The 20,305-nt window shown below is 44.1% G+C and overlaps 1 protein-coding gene across 7 annotated transcripts in view; it reads right to left on the reverse strand.

The window, feature by feature from the left end:
* Positions 1-20,305, reverse strand: part of LOC148474560 (von Willebrand factor A domain-containing protein 5A-like) — a 259,425-nt gene that overhangs the window by 42,064 nt on the left and 197,056 nt on the right. For all 7 annotated transcript variants that reach the window (XM_088458408.1, XM_088458407.1, XM_088458406.1 and 4 more), the window contains 3 exons: positions 10,612-10,726; positions 6,636-6,794; positions 6,361-6,464 (listed from right to left, as the gene is read on the reverse strand). In XM_088458408.1, coding sequence (XP_088314534.1) covers positions 6,361-6,464; positions 6,636-6,794; positions 10,612-10,726 — 378 coding nt within the window. The remainder of the gene's footprint in view (positions 1-6,360; positions 6,465-6,635; positions 6,795-10,611; positions 10,727-20,305) is intronic.

A 20,305-nucleotide genomic window follows, 5' to 3' on the forward strand; every position in this document is an offset into this window, starting at 1 on the left:
GGATCAGGGCTTGGCTGCCAGCTTGTGCATAGTGGGCCTTAGAGGATAAGTCTACTTATTGCAAGGGGGATCAGGGCTTTGGCTGCCAGCCTGTGTATGGGGGTCTAAGAGAATAAGACCAGTTATTACATGGGGGATCAGGGCTTTGGCTGCCAGCCTGTGTATGGGGGTCTAAGAGAATAAGACCAGTTATTACATGGAGAGAATCAGAGCTTTGGCTGCCAGTCCGTGGATGGTGGGTCTGAGAGAATAAGACCAGTTATTACATGGGGGATCAGGGATTTGGCTGCCAGTCTGTGGATGGTGGGTCTGAGAAAATAAGATTGGTTATTATATAAGGGAATCAGAGTAAAGTGAAATCTGTATATTTAAGTGAGTCGTTTTAACAGAGGTAAATATGTGTCTTGTATTTCTGTTAAACAGGGATTTATGACCTCCCGATAACATTTCTTTTTTTGTCATGTACACACATTTCTGCACCATTTACCATATACAGATGTGTCCTCTTACATCATTGTGATCAAGCTACAAATGTGTGCACAGATCACACCATGCGATTACCCACAGCTGCATACGCTACGGTACGCTATGACGTACACTGCGATCGCACCATGCAATCCGATGGGATCGTGGGTGCGAACGCAGCGCACGTGACTCGCGCATGCGCGGCGCTGTTTTCCTGCACAATCGGCAAAGATTTAACTGGACATATCTTATTTATGAGGGTTTACAAGTATGCCCCACGAAAATATCTCCTTGTGACACTATTTGCAGGCGATACATCATGAAGCTTCTGAGTCATTTTTTATGGTGCTAAACCTGTAACATCACATCTGAAAAGACGCTACGGCGAGAAGACAAAACAGCGCAGCGAAACTGTAGCTTCCACTATGACTATAATGACGGAATCAATCACAGGCGCACCACTGTGTGTGTGCGACTAGGAGCTCTAGCCCACTGGCGAGGAAGCCCCTTCAACTTTCTTCTATTGGAAGTTTTCTTCAGCCATGTATTTATAACAAGCATCCTTGGATATGACACAAATCTGCTGTGCTCTCTGCATCTCTGTGTCATATGCCAGGTAAACAAATAAACAAATCTCCCTGTTCATATAAAAATATTGCTGGAAAGCACAGAGGGTCACCAGACAGATACAATGCATCTAGTAAACGTTTCTGGAAGACGCACGCAAACCAATTAATTACAACCAGGTTATCAGATGTACAGTAAGTGCATTGTCTTTCCAACTCAAAAGACAGACAGTTGTCGTCCTGTGGTTCCCCCACTGATTTGAATTAAAATATCACTTTTAATTTTCCTCAATAAAAAAGTAGGTACAGTACTTATAGCGAAATATTAAAAAACTTACACAAAGAGACATATACCTGTGAAGACAATACAAATAAAGACTGTGCTTAAAACCAAAGCGTTTCACTGTGTGCTATTTGGGTATAATTATCACATTTGCCTTTGATGTGTTATCAAATGCATTCACAATTGTACCGGTGTGTTCAACAGGATTATTGTAGCATATATTGTAGAATATAATTATGCTTTATGTCCACCAGTCACACTAAATTCATAAATGTAAGGCAGGATCAGATGTCCTTGAAGGGAACTTAGGGCCCGATTCAGACCCACTCGCTAAGCCGCGATCGCACGCAGCCAAAAGGGGCCGGGTATGCAAATTTAGCGAACGCACCGCATGGCTTAAGGACGCCCTCTATGTGTTCGCCAGCGGCGGCTGTGTGATTACAGGCTGGTCTAATTGCCGCCCCCTTTTCCTTCGCAGCACACGTCATCTCCAGGAAATGTATAAGACCATCGGTAACATCGAGAACCATCGAAGGCAGACGCAGTGTTTGAGGTAGACCCTACCCTACCGCAAGTACTGCGAGTGCTTCAGCCAAAAAAAGAGCCAGGTGACGTGTACAATTACGCTCCAATATAATTATTCACACCCTGTAAACGCCGTTTTGGCGGTCAGACACGCCTGCGTTCGCACCACCACTCCCCCGTTCACAAGCACCTTCCCCTGTTACCACCCACAAACGGCGCTATCTGTCACTCAAACTAGAGAGATGTCTTTGTGTTAAGGGCGATCGCTTCCCGGAAGCCTCCGGAATACGAATTTCCAGAAATCCTATTGTAATGCACAAATAGCACATTGAGGGCCTCATTCAGAGGCGGTCGTAGGATGCAAGCGGTCGCTCAGAAACAGGGCGGCCGCTTGCATCCTGAACGGCCACCTCCATGTCAGTCGTTAGGCTGTGGGTTAACACCCACAGCTCTAACGGCCGCTAAGGGAGATGGTCGAGATGGTCAAGACCATCGCGACCATCAGGGCTTACGACGAGACCCTAGGGTAGGGTCTTGTCAACCTTAAGCCCCAGGAAGCTCCCCACTGACATCGCTGATGATGTCAGTGCGGCCGCCCACAAAACGGTAGGCGTTCGTAAAGGAACACCTCCATTTTGGAAACCACCCCCCCGGCCCGCCTACCAAACGGGGGCGGCTGTCGATCAACATCGACAGCCACCCCATTGGTAACGAGCTCCGGAGCGACAGAGTTTCTCTGTCGCTCCGGGGCTTGCGCACGCGCTGTGCGGCCGCTGCGCGTGCACAGGCCAAACCATCGAGTCGGTTACGAGCGCATCGGCGCTCGCGACCGACTCTGAATGAGGTCCTGGATGTGGGAAATGGATCTTACTGTATATATAGCTTTTCACTGGGGGTTCATTTATCTTGGATTATTACCCTCTTATTAGCCCACTAGCTATTGGACAGTAAATATATTATTGAGGTCCAAGATAAGATTCCCCCGTTATAGTGATAGTTCAAACTATAAGTATCTCATCTTATTGGTGTAATGAATACGGACAATATATATTGAGGTCCTAAACCTCTTATATCCCCCTTTATAATGCTTGTACACTTCACAGATATCTCATCATATTGATACTATAGGGCCTGATTCAACACGGATCGCAAGCGCTATTACGCATGCAGACTTACGATTGTTGCGTACTGCGCATGCATCGCAGTGCGCGAAGACTCACATTGCGTTCGGGTGCGAATGCAGTGACTATGCAGACTTATCGCAGAGTGATTGACAGGAAGTACTGTTTAGGAAGGGGGTGACAAGGGGGCAGTCGGCAAAACGCAGGCGTGCCAGTGCGTTTGGACGCCATTACAGGGGCGTGCATAAATTAGCCACTAGGATGCCATATGCAGCCTGGCGCTCACTGAGTGTGATAAGGTTAGAAATTCCCCAGTAAGGTCAGATCTTGTGTAAGTGTGCGTGAGGCTCCGATGTTACTCAATGTTACCGATGGTTTTGCAGACTTACAATGTATTACGGCATTGCGATCGCAGACATTAGCAGATCTTAACAGTGAGACTGCATGCGTAAAAGCAGCTGTAATCACACTTGCGATCTGTGCTGAATCAGGCCCATAGTCCATTATTTTTACGTACACCTCAATGCCCTGAGTGTGCTTAGAATTACCTCAGATAGAGGCTTCCGAGTGCATTCCTATTTGAGTCTATGGTGTCTATTTACTAAAGACAGTTCCCACAGGACCGGCCGATGGCTTGGAATCCCCAGACCTATCTCCTGAGTGACCACTCCGGGTGACGGCCAATAGCCACTTCTCCCACCCTCCCCTTCAGCTGACCTTAATGACGGCAGCAACAGCCAATCAGCTGCTACCAAATCCAGCCTCCTCACTTTTTGATGACTGTGGTGCAAACCAATCAGTAGCTAGCACCACTAACATAGGCTCTGTCAGCAGTGCTAGCTGCTTATTGGTTTGAACCGCTGTCAGTCATTACTGGGTCCCAATAGCAGGGGGGGTTTCTAAGTACATAGCGACCCCCACTGACAGACTGATTCATCCTCTAAAATGGCTGCAGTGGGCGGAGGGAACACAGCAAGGCCCGCCATCGGCGAATTGCAGCATTATGCTATGAGGGGGTAGGGCCTTATAAATCCCATGATGCTGCGCCCCTTTATTTTTAAGGGGGGAGGGGCACCAATCCCTTACTTTGCCAGGGGTGCTTGGACCCCTAGATACACCTCTGATTATATGCTGCAGTATGTACAACCCTTATTGTTCAGGAATCTACAAATCAAACCAATTTATTATTTATTATGTAATGGATAGAAATTCTAAGTTCCTATACCACCGCACTGTTAGTATTATTGGTTAAATGCACATTCTGATCTGATCATCTGAGTAACGCCAATATTCTCATGTTAGTATACAGTATACATTCACAGGTTATTATTCACCTGTCTGCTTGTGCAGTATCCACACATTCATTAAATGTTACATTTGTATTGTTTTCATGTGTCACTTTGTAACAACTGACCGTAACAATGCTCGGTGCCTGCTCTAATCCACAGGGATACGTGTTCAATGGTTCATACACTTTGTAACAACTGACCGTATCAATGCTCGGTGCCTGCTCTAATCCTCAGGGATACGTGTTCAATGGTTCATACACTTTGTAACAACTGACCGTATCAATGCTCGGTGCCCGCTCTAATCCCCAGGGAAACGTGTTCAATGGTTCATACACTTTGTAACAACTGACTGTATCAATGCTCGGTGCCTGCTCTAATCCTCAGGGATACGTGTTCAATGGTTCATACACTTTGTAACAACTGAACGTATCAATGCTCGGTGCCTGCTCTAATCCTCAGGGATACGTGTTTAATGGTTCATACACTTTGTAACAACTGACCGTATCAATGCTCGGTGCCTGCTCTAATCCCCAGGGAAACGTGTTCAATGGTTCATACACTGTGTAACAACTGACCGTATCAATGCTCGGTGCCCGCTCTAATCCCCAGGGATACGTGTTCAATGGTTCATACACTTTGTAACAACTGACCATATCAATGCTCGGTGCCTGCTCTAATCCTCAGGGATACGTGTTCAATGGTTCATACACTTTGTAACAACTGACTGTATCAATGCTCGGTGCCTGCTCTAATCCTCAGGGATACGTGTTCAATGGTTCATACACTTTGTAACAACTGAACGTATCAATGCTCGGTGCCTGCTCTAATCCTCAGGGATACGTGTTCAATGGTTCATACACTTTGTCACAACTGACCGTATCAATGCTCGGTGCCTGCTCTAATCCCCAGGGATACGTGTTCAATGGTTCATACACTTTGTAACAACTGACCGTATCAATGCTCGGTGCCTGCTCTAATCCTCAGGGATACGTGTTTAATGGTTCATACACTTTGTAACAACTGACCGTATCAATGCTCGGTGCCTGCTCTAATCCTCAGGGATACGTGTTTAATGGTTCATACACTGTGTAACAACTGACCGTATCAATGCAAGGTGCCTGCTCTAATCCCCAGGGAAACGTGTTCAATGGTTCATACACTTTGTAACAACTGACCGTATCAATGCTCGGTGCCTGCTCTAATCCCCAGGGATACGTGTTTAATGGTTCATACACTTTGTAACAACTGACCGTATCAATGCTCGGTGCCTGCTCTAATCCTCAGGGATACGTGTTCAATGGTTCATACACTTTGTCACAACTGACCGTATCAATGCTCGGTGCCTGCTCTAATCCCCAGGGATACGTGTTTAATGGTTCATACACTTTGTAACAACTGACCGTATCAATGCTCGGTGCCTGCTCTAATCCTCAGGGATACGTGTTCAATGGTTCATACACTTTGTAACAACTGACCGTATCAATGCTCGGTGCCTGCTCTAATCCTCAGGGATACGTGTTTAATGGTTCATACACTTTGTAACAACTGACCGTATCAATGCTGGGTGCCTGCTCTAATCCCCAGGGATACGTGTTTAATGGTTCATACACTTTGTAACAACTGACCGTATCAATGCTCGGTGCCTGCTCTAATCCTCAGGGATACGTGTTTAATGGTTCATACACTTTGTAACAACTGACCGTATCAATGCTCGGTGCCTGCTCTAATCCCCAGGGATACGTGTTTAATGGTTCATACACTTTGTAACAACTGACCGTATCAATGCTCGGTGCCTGCTCTAATCCTCAGGGATACGTGTTCAATGGTTCATACACTTTGTAACAACTGACTGTATCAATGCTCGGTGCCTGCTCTGATCCTCAGGGATAGGTGTTCAATGGTTCATACACTTTAACAGATTGATATCTGTCTGACTTTCTAACCAGAGCCACCAGTATTCACCACATCTAGGCTATTAATATATATCACCAGATTTTATATATACAGCGGGACTGTCGCTGACACGTGTCGGCAACAGTCCCGCTGTATTGGATTTGCCTGATCTCTTACTGTATATATTTTATCTTCTGGGCACAATAATATCTATGTACCTATCAGCTTTCTCCACTGTAAGCGGGAAACGAAGATTGTTCTTTAAAATGTCATCTTTAAACTTGTACTGCAGACAGACTTCTCCCTCCGCTTCATTCTCCTCCTATATAATAGGAACAATATAAATATCACATTCCGATGTTTATACCATAGTCATCATGGTCTGAGCACCTAGTGTGGCATTGCGCCATTTCTCTAATACTCCTCCCTCTGTACAAGGAGCAGTAACACATAGTACACAGGTTACAGACTCACGGATACAGACGTAACGCACCTTTCCCTTCAGCTGGGCGTAGACAATAGACCTCTGACCCTGAAAGATGGCGGTGGGGATTAGGGACAGGAGAACGGATTCCACTCCGGAAGGCAGGGTCCATGTCAGAGAGACGTCCTTAACGGTGGGCTGTAGGGAGTAGCGTAGGGCTCGGAGAACCTGATGGGATTGGAAAAGAACAGCCAGGAATAAGATGGCAGATAAAGCTGTGTATTACTATATGTCACCTGTCCGTGTGTGACGTCACCTGTCCGTGTAGGACGTCACCTGTCCGTGTAGGACTACACATCACCTGTCCATGTAGGACTACACATCACCTATCCGTGTAGGACTACACATCACCTGTCCATGTAGGACTACACATCACCTATCCGTGTAGGACTACACATCACCTGTCCATGTAGGACTACACATCACCTATCCGTGTAGGACTACACATCACCTGTCCATGTTAGGATAATGTAGACCAGTGATCTCCAACCTTAATTGAGGTGTGAGCTACTTTAGTAAAATGAAACCTCTTGAGCTACTAAAATTGTAGAAAAAAAATCTTGCTAAAAACAGAACAATTGAAGAAGGTCCTTTACTGAAAATTAAAAAAAATGTTTTATAGAAAACAATAATGCATGTAATTATTACAGTGATATTGTTGTAGTTTGTAAATAAAATGTAAGCATCCAAAGTACCGTGCAGTAGAGGAGCAAGAGATACTGTATACGGTGGGAGTCGCTCGCTCCGCCGTGGCGTAGACGCCATGGGTGGAACCACAGGGAGGCAAGTCAGATGATTGCTGTAGAGGCTGCGGCAATTACCTCACTTGCTTCCCTGTGGCTCCACCCATGGCGTTGACACCACAGGGGAGCACGCGTCAGAGGTCACTTCCTCCTAGTTTACTGCTGGAAACATGGGGGCTCATGCGTAGTTGTACTCAAGTCTGTCTGTGGGGGAGATCTGGTGCAGTTCTGCACTGTGTAAGCTCTGTAGCCGAGAGTACACTTCTATGTGCAATGCAGACACGTGGGGCGAGAGCGTGCTGAGGGACTAACAGCCTATGCAGAGTGCTACGTACGCAGTGATCTATCTCATTACACCAGTGATAGGTGCAAGTGTGCTCTGATAGTGTTGCCGGCTATGAACTAACAGCGTATATCGTGGGTGGTGCGGTCTGCGTACTGGTGGAAATAAGCAATTTAGTTCTGCGCACACAATGAGAGTACAATAGCGGCCGACATGCGGTCTGACCACAGTGACTGTACATCTTGCCATTTGTGGGCTTCGGAGATCCTGAAAGGGACGCGGTGACATGTACAGTAAGTGGAAACAATAGTTCTGCCAAGTACAGTATGATCAGTCTGCACCTCAGTGTATTTCCATAGTCTCTGACTTATACCCAGGGGCTCAGCAGGTCCCTACGATGGTGGTCCCAGTGCAGCTCATGCTCCAGGCACCTGCCCCGGCCAGGGCACTTCAGATCAGACATCCAATGTGGGGAGCATCACCTGCTGAGCCTAAGGCACATAGCGGTCTATTTACTAAGCCTTGGATGGAGATAAAATCGACGCAGATAAGGTACCGGCCAATCAGCGCCTAACTGCCATGTTACCGCCTGTGTTTGAAAAATGACAGTTAGGAGCTGGTCGGTTGGTACCTTATCTGGGCCGTCTTTATCTCCATCCAAGGCTTAGTAAATAGACCCCAGAAAGAGATCGGTGACTCCATGAAAGTAAGCATGGTGTGGGTGGAGCAATAGTTGCGGCTTCACACAAACCGCGTCCGAGTAAGGAGGCACTGATTGGGCCTCATTTATCAACAAGTTTTATCTCTCACAACTAGAGATAAAATGTGTTGTGTATAATAAATAGTGCACCAGCCAATCAGCAACCAACTGTCATTTTTTTTAAACAGATGACAGTTGGGAGCTGATTGGCTGGAGCACCATTATCATAAGCAACAAGATTTATCACTCATGGGCGGTATTCAATTCTTTTCGCACCCACGATACTTTTTCGCATGGCAGACTTTACGCTGACATCGCATTTTGCATGCGAAAAAGTATCGGGTGTGCTCCCGCTATTCGACAAATTTAATTCCAAAGGACACGAAAACGCCACCCGGCAAAACTTAAACAGGCGGAATGTGCTGTCAGAAACGGGGAAATCAGCCTGGCACCCCCCAAAAGATGTAGTAACATTGGGGCGCAATGTAGATGCCCCCGATTAGCCCTAGTAAAGCTATTTGGGGTACTTAAGTGCTGTCTTTTGCCTCTAAAAAGCGCCTCTGCACAAGTGGTGTAAAATGGCATTAAGCAGTTTTTTGGGGAGAAAATAAGTAGTCCTGACAAATTTGGGGTACTTGAAAATGGGTGCAAGTATATATTTAAAAATCGCAAAAATTATGCACCTTCAGCAAGCACCTGCAATCAAAAAAACACCTCCCCTATACTTGCAGACCCCCCCCCAAAAGTCTATATCACTAGTTTTTATGTTTGTACTCCCAGGGGAGTTTCTAGAGAGAGGAGGGGGCCCGTGTGCAGTCTCCGACACGGGCCCCCTCCTCGCCGCCCGGCGGACGGCAGCGCACTGAGCTGTGCGCGGCCAGCGCCGGAGTTATAGACTCTGGGCACTAGAGTATGCCCAGAGTCTATAATGTATGCACAGGTCACCGGGAAAATGGCCGCGGCGGCCATTTTGCCTGTACTGCGCATGCGCAAACGACGGTAAAATGGCCGCCACGGCCATTTTCCAGTCGTTTTACAGCACCGGACCCCCGAGCCGACGTGGGACTCCGGGGAGGTAAGTAATATTATGGGTGCAGGGTGCGCGGTGCGGGGCCCGTGTTCCCCGCACCCATTATAGATACGCCCCTGTGTACACCCTCTTGATACTTTTTCACACCCATTTTCAAAGTGTTTTTTTGGGGTGTTCCTCACTTTTTTTAAAGGATTTCTTAACGCGGTTATCCTTTGGGGGGCTGACCCAAGGGTCCTCAGTGGTTTCCGGACCTTAGCACCCCAAAACCGCAATTCTGCACTTTTTTCTGCCACCTATTCATAGGCAAAATTTCTCCGCCAGTTACATTGAATTGACTTTCCGCATATGCGAAAAGTAATCGGAATTGAATACGGTGGAAACTTTCCGCCTGGCGAAATGACGTCACCCGCGATACTTTTTCGACGATCTCGGCTTTTCACACCTAATGGAATACGGCCCATTGTGAGTTGATAAATGAGGCCCTTTGTGGTTCAGACTCAGCAGGTGATCCACCCGCCATTGAATGTCTGATCTCCTGCGCCCTGTGAACATGAGGAGGGGACATAAGAGAAGAGTGAGGCAAATGCCAGAAGTACCGGATGGCCAAGCAGCTCCGCCTCCCGGTGCTCTGCGCTGCCAGTATGCTGAAAGATAGGGGCAAGCCGCCATGCCAGGCCCTGTGACTCGTGGTACGGCCCTGTGAGACATAACCACATCCCTTTTATGGCAAATGAGGGCATTATATTACAGTACATATAATGTAACATTGCTTATATTAATGTTATATTACGGTTTTATGTACCGAGAGCCCCAGCCCGCGACCGAGGGCCCCAGCCTGCCAACGAGAGCCCCAGCTCGCCTCAGGAAGCCCCAGCCCATGATTGGGAGGAGTCCAATCTACTCACTGAGGTGGGACTGGAGCACCTGTGCCTTCGTTCATTTAGTTTGCAGCCAGTATATGGCCACTGGGGGAGTCTACTGATATTTCTATTCTTCATTCAATAACAGACAAATGAATAGCTCCTGCTAGGTACATTATTTCTATAGTGACACTGACGATAACTTCAGGTCAGCAGGACTAATTATATCAGTGACATTGGGTGGTGATGTGTAACAGAGCCATATAGATATAAACGTGTTATAGAGCAGTCAGCATAAGGCACCATGATCTGCACATCCCTGTAATGGCCCCATAACACAGAGACAAGCTGTATGGGGTCCCTCACCTTGGGCTGCATTCTGTCCTTGCCAGAGATAAACTCGCAGGTTCCACTCCCAGCCCGCGCCATGCCTTTAATGAGGGACGTGGAAGCTCCTTCCCCAATCCCGAATGTGAAACACCTGTAACGTTATCATGGAAACAAGACGGGGAAAGAGAAGAGCAGAATATGAATAGAGGTAACAAGTGACTGAGAATAATTCTACCCCACCCTGTCTGCAGGTATCAGCTTGTAATGGAGGAAACGTAATGTTATTACACTGATTTTATTAGATAAATCTACACCATACTGGTCAACTTTTGAAAAAGCATTTCAGGGTGATTGTGAAAGCACCACCTATGAGCGCAGTGGTAAGGTGGACATCTATTGAAGTACTGCTACAGCTGAGGGGCGTGTCATACATGTGATAGGCGTGTTCTGCTACAGCTGAGGGGCGTGTCATACATGTGATAGGCGTGTACTGCTACATCTGAGGGGTGTGTCATACATGTGATGGCCGTGTACTGCTACATCTGAGAGGCGTATCACACATGTGATAGGTGTGTACTGCTACATCTGAGAGGCATGTCATACATGTGATAGGCATGTACTGCTACAACTGAGGGGCGTGTCACACATGTAATAGGAGTGTACTGCTACATCTGAGGGGTGTGTCATACATGTAATAGGCATGCACTGTTACAGCTGAGAGGTGTGTCATACATGTGATAGGTGTGTACTGCTACAGCTGAGGGGCGCGTCACACATGTGATAGGTGTGTTCTGCTACATCTGAGAGGCGTGTCATACATGTGATAGGCATGTACTGCTACAGCTGAGGGGCATGTCAAACATGTAATAGGTGTGTACTGCTACAGCTCAGGGGCGTGTCACACATGTGATTGGTGTGTACTTCTACATCTGAGGGGCGTGTCACACATGTAATAGGCATGTACTGCTACAACTGAGGGGCATGTCAAACATGTGATAGGCGTGTACTGCTACAGCTGAGGGGCGTGTCACACATGTAATAGGAGTGTACTGCTACATCTGAGGGGTGTGTCATACATGTAATAGGCATGCACTGTTACAGCTGAGAGGTGTGTCATACATGTGATAGGTGTGTACTGCTACAGCTGAGGGGCGCGTCACACATGTGATAGGTGTGTACTGCTACATCTGAGAGGCGTGTCATACATGTGATAGGCATGTACTGCTACAGCTGAGGGGCATGTCAAACATGTGATAGGTGTGTACTGCTACATCTGAGGGGCGTGTCATACATGTGATAGGCGTGTACTGCTACATCTGAGAGGCGTGTCATACATGTGATAGGCGTGTACTGCTACATCTGAGAGGCGTGTCATACATGTGATAGGTGTGTACTGCTACATCTTAGAGGCGTGTCATACATGTGATAGGTGTGTACTGCTACATCTGAGAGGCATGTCACACATGTGATAGGCATGTACTGCTACATCTGAGAGGCGTGTCATACATGTGATAGGTGTGTACTGCTACATCTGAGAGGTGTGTCATACATGTGATAGGTGTGTACTGCTACATCTGAGAGGCGTGTCATACATGTGATAGGCGTGTACTGCGCCATCTGAGAGGTGTCATACATGTGATAGGTATGTACTGCTACATCTGAGAGGCGTGTTATAAAATTGCCTTACATGCAAATGTAAATAAAACCCAAAGCAGTTAGTAAGATCTACTTTTCTTCTTCGGGGTCCACAGCCAATACGTTGGGGTATGAATCCCGGTCACCAAACAGTTAATACAAACGAGTTCTCTGCTCCCAGGATGCACTGGGGTTCCTCCTCATATACCCCACCCAGGGGCGGATTGGGATCGAAAACTAGCCCGGGAAATGTTTGAAAGCAGCCCTGAAGGGGGCGGGGTCTGCTGAGGGAATGGGATACTTCCTCCTTATAGAGCCTGATTCTAAGTTGGACGCAGTCGCGGCTACTACTAACCCCTTGCATAGTGCACAGCCGTGCATTAGAATGTGCAAGGACTGAGACACCCACTTTTGCCTTTAGACATTACCATCAGACGCACCATCGGCTAGATTATCCATCTAAGTATGGCCCCCAATCTGAGTGATTCAGCGTCTCTGCACGCACCTACTTTCAGCAACACTCCTGTGTGTCACTCAGATAACACACCCATCATCGCAGTGATAGATATATATATATATATATATATATATATATATATATATTCAGGTAGGCAGACATATGTTGGCTACTATAACTAATATTTACTTACTGACTGTCGCACAGTCAGAATTTGTAGGCTGCCAGCTCCTCTGTGCTGGCTGTTGCTGTGCCTCCGTGTACAGTATGTCTGCTGCTTGGTGCAGGCAGCGTCCAGTGTTGCCCGTGCACACAGATGGTCCTGGAGGTGCCAATGCAGGCCACAGGCTTCCTGAAGGTGGAGCCGTCAGTAGTGACTGACAGGCTTCACAAAGGCTTATGGGGGAGCTCCCCCGTCGGCAGGCGCTGGCTGGCAACTTTTAGCCTGGAGGACAAATGCACGCAAGTGGCCCTGACTTTACTACCTGCAGCAACGGAAAAATGGGTTTGAACCTAGGGCCTGATTCAGACCCGGACGCTAAGAAGCGTTCGCTCGTAGCTGCCGATGGTTTGCATTGTGTGCATATGTATGCATAACAGGGCGCGAACCACTGCGAAAGACCGGGAAGTGTTCGCTTGCCAAGCATAGACAGCCCAGCAGAGTGAGTGACAGGAGAAGCCGTTTGTGGGTGGTAACAGGGGCAGACCACTGGAAACGGGGGAGTGGAGGTGCTAACGCAGGCGTGCCTGAGCTTCTTAATGCCGTTTTAGAGGTGTGCATAATTATAAGACAGCATCATAGTACACGTCACCTGGCTTGTCTTTACACTGAAGTGCTCGCAGTGCTTGCGGCAGGGTATGGTCAACCTCAAGCGCTGCAAATGCTCCCAATGGTACCTGATGTACCGATGGTTGCATACACTTTCTGGAGATGACGTGCGCAAGTGGGCATCTTAAGACAGGCTGGTGGGCGTCTGCATACACAAAGTGAACGCACGCCAAGACATAGTGGGCGTGCTTATGCCTTGCTGTGTGATCTCTACATCGCCTCAAAGCCACTCAGTTGATTTTTAACATGTGGGGAATATTTCTCCATAATCAGTAGATAAGTGAATGTACCAGAATATCACTTTCACACATAATTCATCACCTCAATAATGGTACATGTATAGAGTCTATTAAGTTTTGTACAAATATCAAAACAGCAGATGCGTGTATTATATATATATATATGCGTTATAGAATCATGCATACGCCAAAAAATAAATAGCAATGAACTGTGCATAATCCCAAGTCATTCAATATGTAATTACACACACATATTCGCTGCAATTGCGAAAAATTATTCACTTTACTTCACACATAAGTTGCAGTGATCTCACCCGTAATTATCGATCATCTCAATACATAATTGCCAACATATTTGTACAATGTAAGACTGAATGTCATATAATAATGAAGACAGTACCGTTACTAATGTCCCAAATAATAGTCACAAACGGCTGCATATGGGAGAGAGACACAATTCCATACGATCAAATTGTTGACCACATTGTAGAGATTATTGTATCAGTGTTTAAAGTATAAATACCTTATGTGAGTAACACAGCAAGCTCTAATGTATCACTCAAGGTTTGATATTTATAACAATCCCTTAGCTCAGATCTGCATATTACCCCATGAGAGCTATAAAATGTACATATACTTAATAGTTCTTATATCACATGTACTTTGTACCCAGTATATCATACATAATAGCAAGTGTTATGTCCTCCGGACATTGCCTTTGTAAGAATATAATACAGAGATCTCAAATGGCAACACCATTGCACGTTCCGCACAGACAGCATGCAACAGTGTAACAATCTTGTTATAAGATACTTCGCTGTATCTATGTAATACTGGTCACCCGGCACATGTATAGCTGTTCATTCTCTGTGGCTGCTTGATGCCGGAGTCCGTGTGTGTGCACAATGACGAGGCACAGATGGAAGCAGAGAGAAGCAGCGGGAGTCCTCTACACGCTGCTTCACAGGATGGTGCCCGGCCACTCCATCCACTAACCTTGTTCCGGTGTCTAGGATGACGTACGTTTCGCAACAAATAGAGCTTGATCACATCATAGTGACGTACTCCTAAGGAACCCCTTTTAAATAGGACCCAATCAATCCATCAATGTCCAATTACAATCCAATTAATTGCAGATGTCAATAATAAAACAATTAAAGTAATGTCAATAACCTATTTTACCCCGATTTGAAAAAAGTCCAGTGACAAAATAGAAATTGAAAATAACCAGATAATTAATTATTCAAAAGACCATATCATTTGATAGCGATATCATAACTGTAACCAAAAATGAGGTCATTGCAAGAAATATGATAGATATTGGTTATATTGACCAGAATAGGAAACAATTAAATATTTATAAACGACATTTAAGAATAAGGACATTAAAAGGGAAAAGAAAGGGGGAAAAAAAATATATATACATATATCGATATACATGCAAAAAGAAGGGAAAAGAGGGGGTATATTAGATCAGCAGTGATCCTCCAATATGTCCCTCAAATACTCATTAAATATATAGGAAGAAAGATAAATACTATACAATAAGCACTCCTTATAGTATTAAGACAAAAATATTTTTTGGACAAAGATATTAAATAGATAATTTGTAACTATCACAAAGGCCACCCTAAATGGATGGCATTTGGTCAGTATTAATAAGTGTTAATGTGAACATCAAATCAAAAAAATCAAAAGAAATTTTTATATAAGGAAAATTGATATACAAAAATCAGTATGAGAGGTTATTGATTATGAAAAAAATTAAATTACAGTTATGACATGAGGCATCCCTCATTGATCATTCCCACTATCCTCAATTCCATACAACAAAATACAGGTGGAATCATATTGTATAATAATGACACATATGAGTAATCGGTTCTAGAGAAAAGTTATCAATAATAGTGTATTATATACAAATATATACATCCTTAGAATGTTTAGACCTACATACCAACACAACTAGCTAGGGAATATACCTCCATCATATGGAAAGGTCCAAGATGTACTAGGTGAAATCACCATATAATAATCACAGTTGATATTGACAAATAATTAATTTATTAACATACTGTTAAAAAGTATTTATTAATAGTTGCCCAGATATTAATCTTATATATAATCTTATTTTGATCAAAGTCTCACATGTCCTACTAAAATTTGACACATGTCGCCTTACTATACATTGAAATCAATGCTGGATGCAGAGTGTCAGATGTAATTCAATAAATCTCAATAACAATTAGTAACTATCCATATATGAGTATTATGAAGCGACCGCCTCCAATTCTAAAATTTAAAGTAACGTCACCTGTCATTTAGTAGTCATATTATTGATACATCCAGGTAATAAACAGTATGTTAATTTAAAAGTGTCATTCCCTAATTGGATAAATATTTTGGTCATCCCTCAATTAAAGGAAAGGAAACATTTGCAAGCCAAAGATTTATCAATTACCAACTAGTAGGAATAAATCCTATAACACTAAAACAAATAAACACCAAAATTAGATTAAAAAAAAATACAAAATTTTTTGAGGAAAACTGTACACAAGGACCATACGGAATACAAAGAATCATAAGTTTAAAGAAAAGGACTATAATTAATATACTCATTGAGTCCACTTGGAGAGAGGGCTCCCAGTCAAAAGGTCCAAAAACTCTCACGTTTTAGGAGTTCTTTCGTAATATCACCCCCTCTTATCCCTAGATGTATCTGCTCCAGACCAAATGCCTTAAAGTTTTTCAGATCTCCTTTATGTTTAAAATGAAAATGATTGGCTACAACAGTTAGCTGTTTAAATTTGGCAAGATCTGAAGTAGCGTTCCTCACATTACCAACATGTTCTAAGATACGTTCTTTTAACATACGTGTCGTCATTCCTACGTACTTCATATTACAGTCGCAGGTTATGCAGTAGATTACCCCTTTTGTTCTGCAATTGATGTAGTCTGTGATCTCCATATCTTTACCATATTTGTCCGTGATCATTTTAGTCTTAGTCATATACAAACAGGCTCTACATGATCCACATGGAAATTAGCCTTTAATCTTAGATGGTCTAGATACTGTACGTCTGTAATGGCTTCGAGTGAGTTGGTCACGTAGATTTGGAGATCTTCTCCAACTTAGAGAGACTCTATCCCCTACACATTTGTTCCAATCTTCATCAAATTGTAGGATATGCCAGTGCTTTTGAATAATGGCCCTGATTCAGACCCACTCGCGAGCGGCTGTCCGCTCGCAAGTGGGTCGATGTTCTGCACTGAGCATGCGCACGATGGAGGGAGCTCTGTCGTGTGCATGCGCCAGCCAGACGCGACGAGCGAAGGAAAGTCCTTCGCTCGTTGTGTCTGATCAAAGGGGGCGTGCTGTCGATGTTGATTGACAGCACGCCCCCTTTGGTGGGCGTGCCTCCCTGACGGGGGCGTTCCCACGGGAACACCTCCCATCAGAAGCCGGCCCACTGACATCACTAGTGATGTCAGTGGGAGTGATTTTGGCTCTGATAGAGCCAAAATCACTCCGGAGCTTGCGGTTGAAAACCTCAACCGCAGGCTCCGGCTCACAGTTTCGATGGTCGCGATGGTCACGACCATCGCGGCCATCAAACTGCACGCTCATATAGGCTGTGGGTGGTGACCCACAGCTATACGAGCGTCCAGGAGGACGCTCCATTTTTATGGAGGGCGGCCCTCATTCAGAGCGTGCGCTCTGCTCAGAGCGTACGGCTCTGAATGAGGGCCAATGTCCCTTATACTCCTCCATTCCTGACAAAAATCTCCCACAAATCTCACCACTTCTTTACTATCTTAAACCTTGGGGTTAGTTCCAAAAATAAGAGTGTCCCTGTTAGTTTTAAGTATAGATGACTTGGCTCTCTTAATACTTCTATGGCTATATCTACGTTGCTTTAATCTAGATGTTAGTGCCACACATTGTTGTTTGTACACTTCTGAATCGAAGCAATTACGTCGTAGGCGTAGGAATTCTCCTTTAGGGATATTCTCAATTGTGGGCGGAAAATGCGAGCTGGTTTGATGGAGTACACTGTTCGTCGCAGTACTTTTACGGAATAAATCCGTTGCAAGCATGCCTTCAGAATTTTTATAAATTTTTAAGTCCAGGAATGATACCGATGTATCACTTATATCATGAGTAAGTCTCAAATTGAGGCAGTTGTTATTAAGAACCTGAATAAAATTTAATAGAAGATTTTTATCACCATCCCAAATCAGTATGATATTATCTATATAACGGTACCACATTACCACATGTTGTGTATAGTTTTCATTCTCATCTGAGAACACACACACGCTCCCACCAGCCTAGATATAGATTGGCGTAGGTGGGAGCGCAAGCCGAACCCATAGCGGTTCCTCTGGTCTGGATAAAAAATTTATCATCAAAAGTAAAGAAGTTATAATGTAATACAAAATGTAAAAATTATAAAATGAACTTGTTGAACTCCTCATGATCCTCCATCTTAAGAAAATATTCCACTGCTTGAATCCCTAACATGTGATCATTGCTTGTGTATAGGGCTTCCACATCTAAGCATACTAGAAAATGTCCCTCCTCTAATTTCACATCATGCTATTTCTTAAGTATATCAGATGTATCCCTTATATACGAGGGAAGCGTAAGAACAAAATGTCTTAAATGTAAGTCAATTAATTTGCTGGCCCCTTCCGACAGGCATTCTATACCAGACACAATATGTCGACCAGGTGGAATATTAGGGTTCTTGTGTATCTTTGGTAATAGATAAAAAGTGGCTATTCTGGGAAATTCTGTCCAAATATAGCCATATTCAGTACTTGATATTATTCCCTCGGTCTTGGCATTATCAATAATCCTTTTCAGGACTTCTTTGAATGTTTCCAGAGGATTCAGTAGGCAGCACAGACGGTGTAATGGTTAGCGTTACTGCCTCACAGCACTGAGGTCATGGGTTCTATTCCCACTATGGCCCTAACTGTGTGGAGTTTGTATATTCTCCCTGTGCTTGCGTGGGTTTCCTCCGGGTACTCCGGTTTCCTCCCACACTCCAAAAATATACTAGTAGGTTAATTGGCTCCCCACAAAATTGACCATAGTGTGTATGTTTGTGAGCATGTGGTAGGGAATATACAGTAGATTGTAAGCTCCACTTGGGCAGGAACAGATGTGAATGGTAAGATATTCTCTGTAAAGCGCTGCGGAATATGTGTGCGCTATATAAATAACTGTTAATAAATAAATAAAATAAATAATCTGTTGATAACACTGTTCTTCCCTTAGTTGTTTATAAGCTTCTCTTGTATACAGTTCCTTGGGCCAGATGACAATATTGCCCCCTTTATACGATGGCTTAATAACAATATCCTGCCATGTCCTGATATTTCTCAGAGCCTCTTTTTCATCCTTTGTGAGATTATCTCTCCTTTTATATAGCCATCTTTTAGTATGCAATTCATCTAAATCTTTTGACACTAGATTGGTGAAGATCTTTACCTCCGGACAGATGGATTCAGGAGGAAAAAAGGTAGATTTCTTCTTACATTTAGATCTCTGTTGTAAGGGAGTAATTGATGGATCTAGTTCTCTTTGTAATTCTTCTAAAGCTTCCAAAGCAGTTTGTTCCATTTCCCTTATTTCTCTCTGAGCAGATAAATAATCTTGATTAGATGAAAAATGTTTTTTTAATAATAACTTTCGGCTAAAGAGCTTCAAATCTTTCTCCCAATTGAAACGATTAAAACCCACTGTAAGTGAGAAAGATAAGCCTCTTCCAAGGACGTCTTTTTCAATTTCTGTAAGAACATGATCTGAGAGGTTTATAATTCTAAGATTATCTTTTATTTCTTCTGATTGCGTGTTGAATACCTGCTGGGGGAGGGAAAATCCCATCTTGCTTTTCCTCTTTTTGTTTGACCTCCTTGTCCTCCTCGTGAGCCCCTGTATCTTCCTCTCAATCCTCTTAGATCCCCTAAAAAAGATGTATTGGTAACGGCCTCTACTTGTGTAGATGGTTTAGACTGGTTAACAACATTCTCTTCCCCAGAGGACTCAAAATCCGAGGACGTATAGTTTTCTGTTCGTTCTCCAATAACTTCTCTCCGATTAGGTTTTTTCCATCTAAAGATTCGCCCTGATAGAAAGTCTCTTTTGTCCCTTGCAAACTTATTTTTCTTTCTTTCTATGATGATTCGTTCGTATGTCTCAAGATCTTTCTTATTCTGTTCAAAAACAGAATATTTTCCCACTCCTTTTGTAAAGATTCTGTAACTAAGGGGAATGCTGGAAAGATATTGGGTCTTAGACCTCTAGGACAAACTTTTTGTTTTTGATAGTTTTCAAGCGTAGTTAAGTCCCGATGTAGGCGATGTAGAGATCACTGCTATTGAATTACGGAGCTGTGTGTAGTAGTATCATGCCAATCAGGCTAGCATCACAACTGAGCTTAGATCCCAGATTAATGATTTTTTGACACATGTGATTTGTGTTAAATGTGTATTGTGTTTCTTTGTATCTGTATTATCTTGTATCTTAATAAGTAATTAATTAAAAGTTAATTTTTAATT

This window comes from Taudactylus pleione, unplaced genomic scaffold, assembly GCF_031769625.1.
Source record: "Taudactylus pleione unplaced genomic scaffold, aTauple2 ptg000830l, whole genome shotgun sequence".
NCBI classification, from domain to species: Eukaryota; Metazoa; Chordata; class Amphibia; order Anura; family Myobatrachidae; genus Taudactylus; species Taudactylus pleione.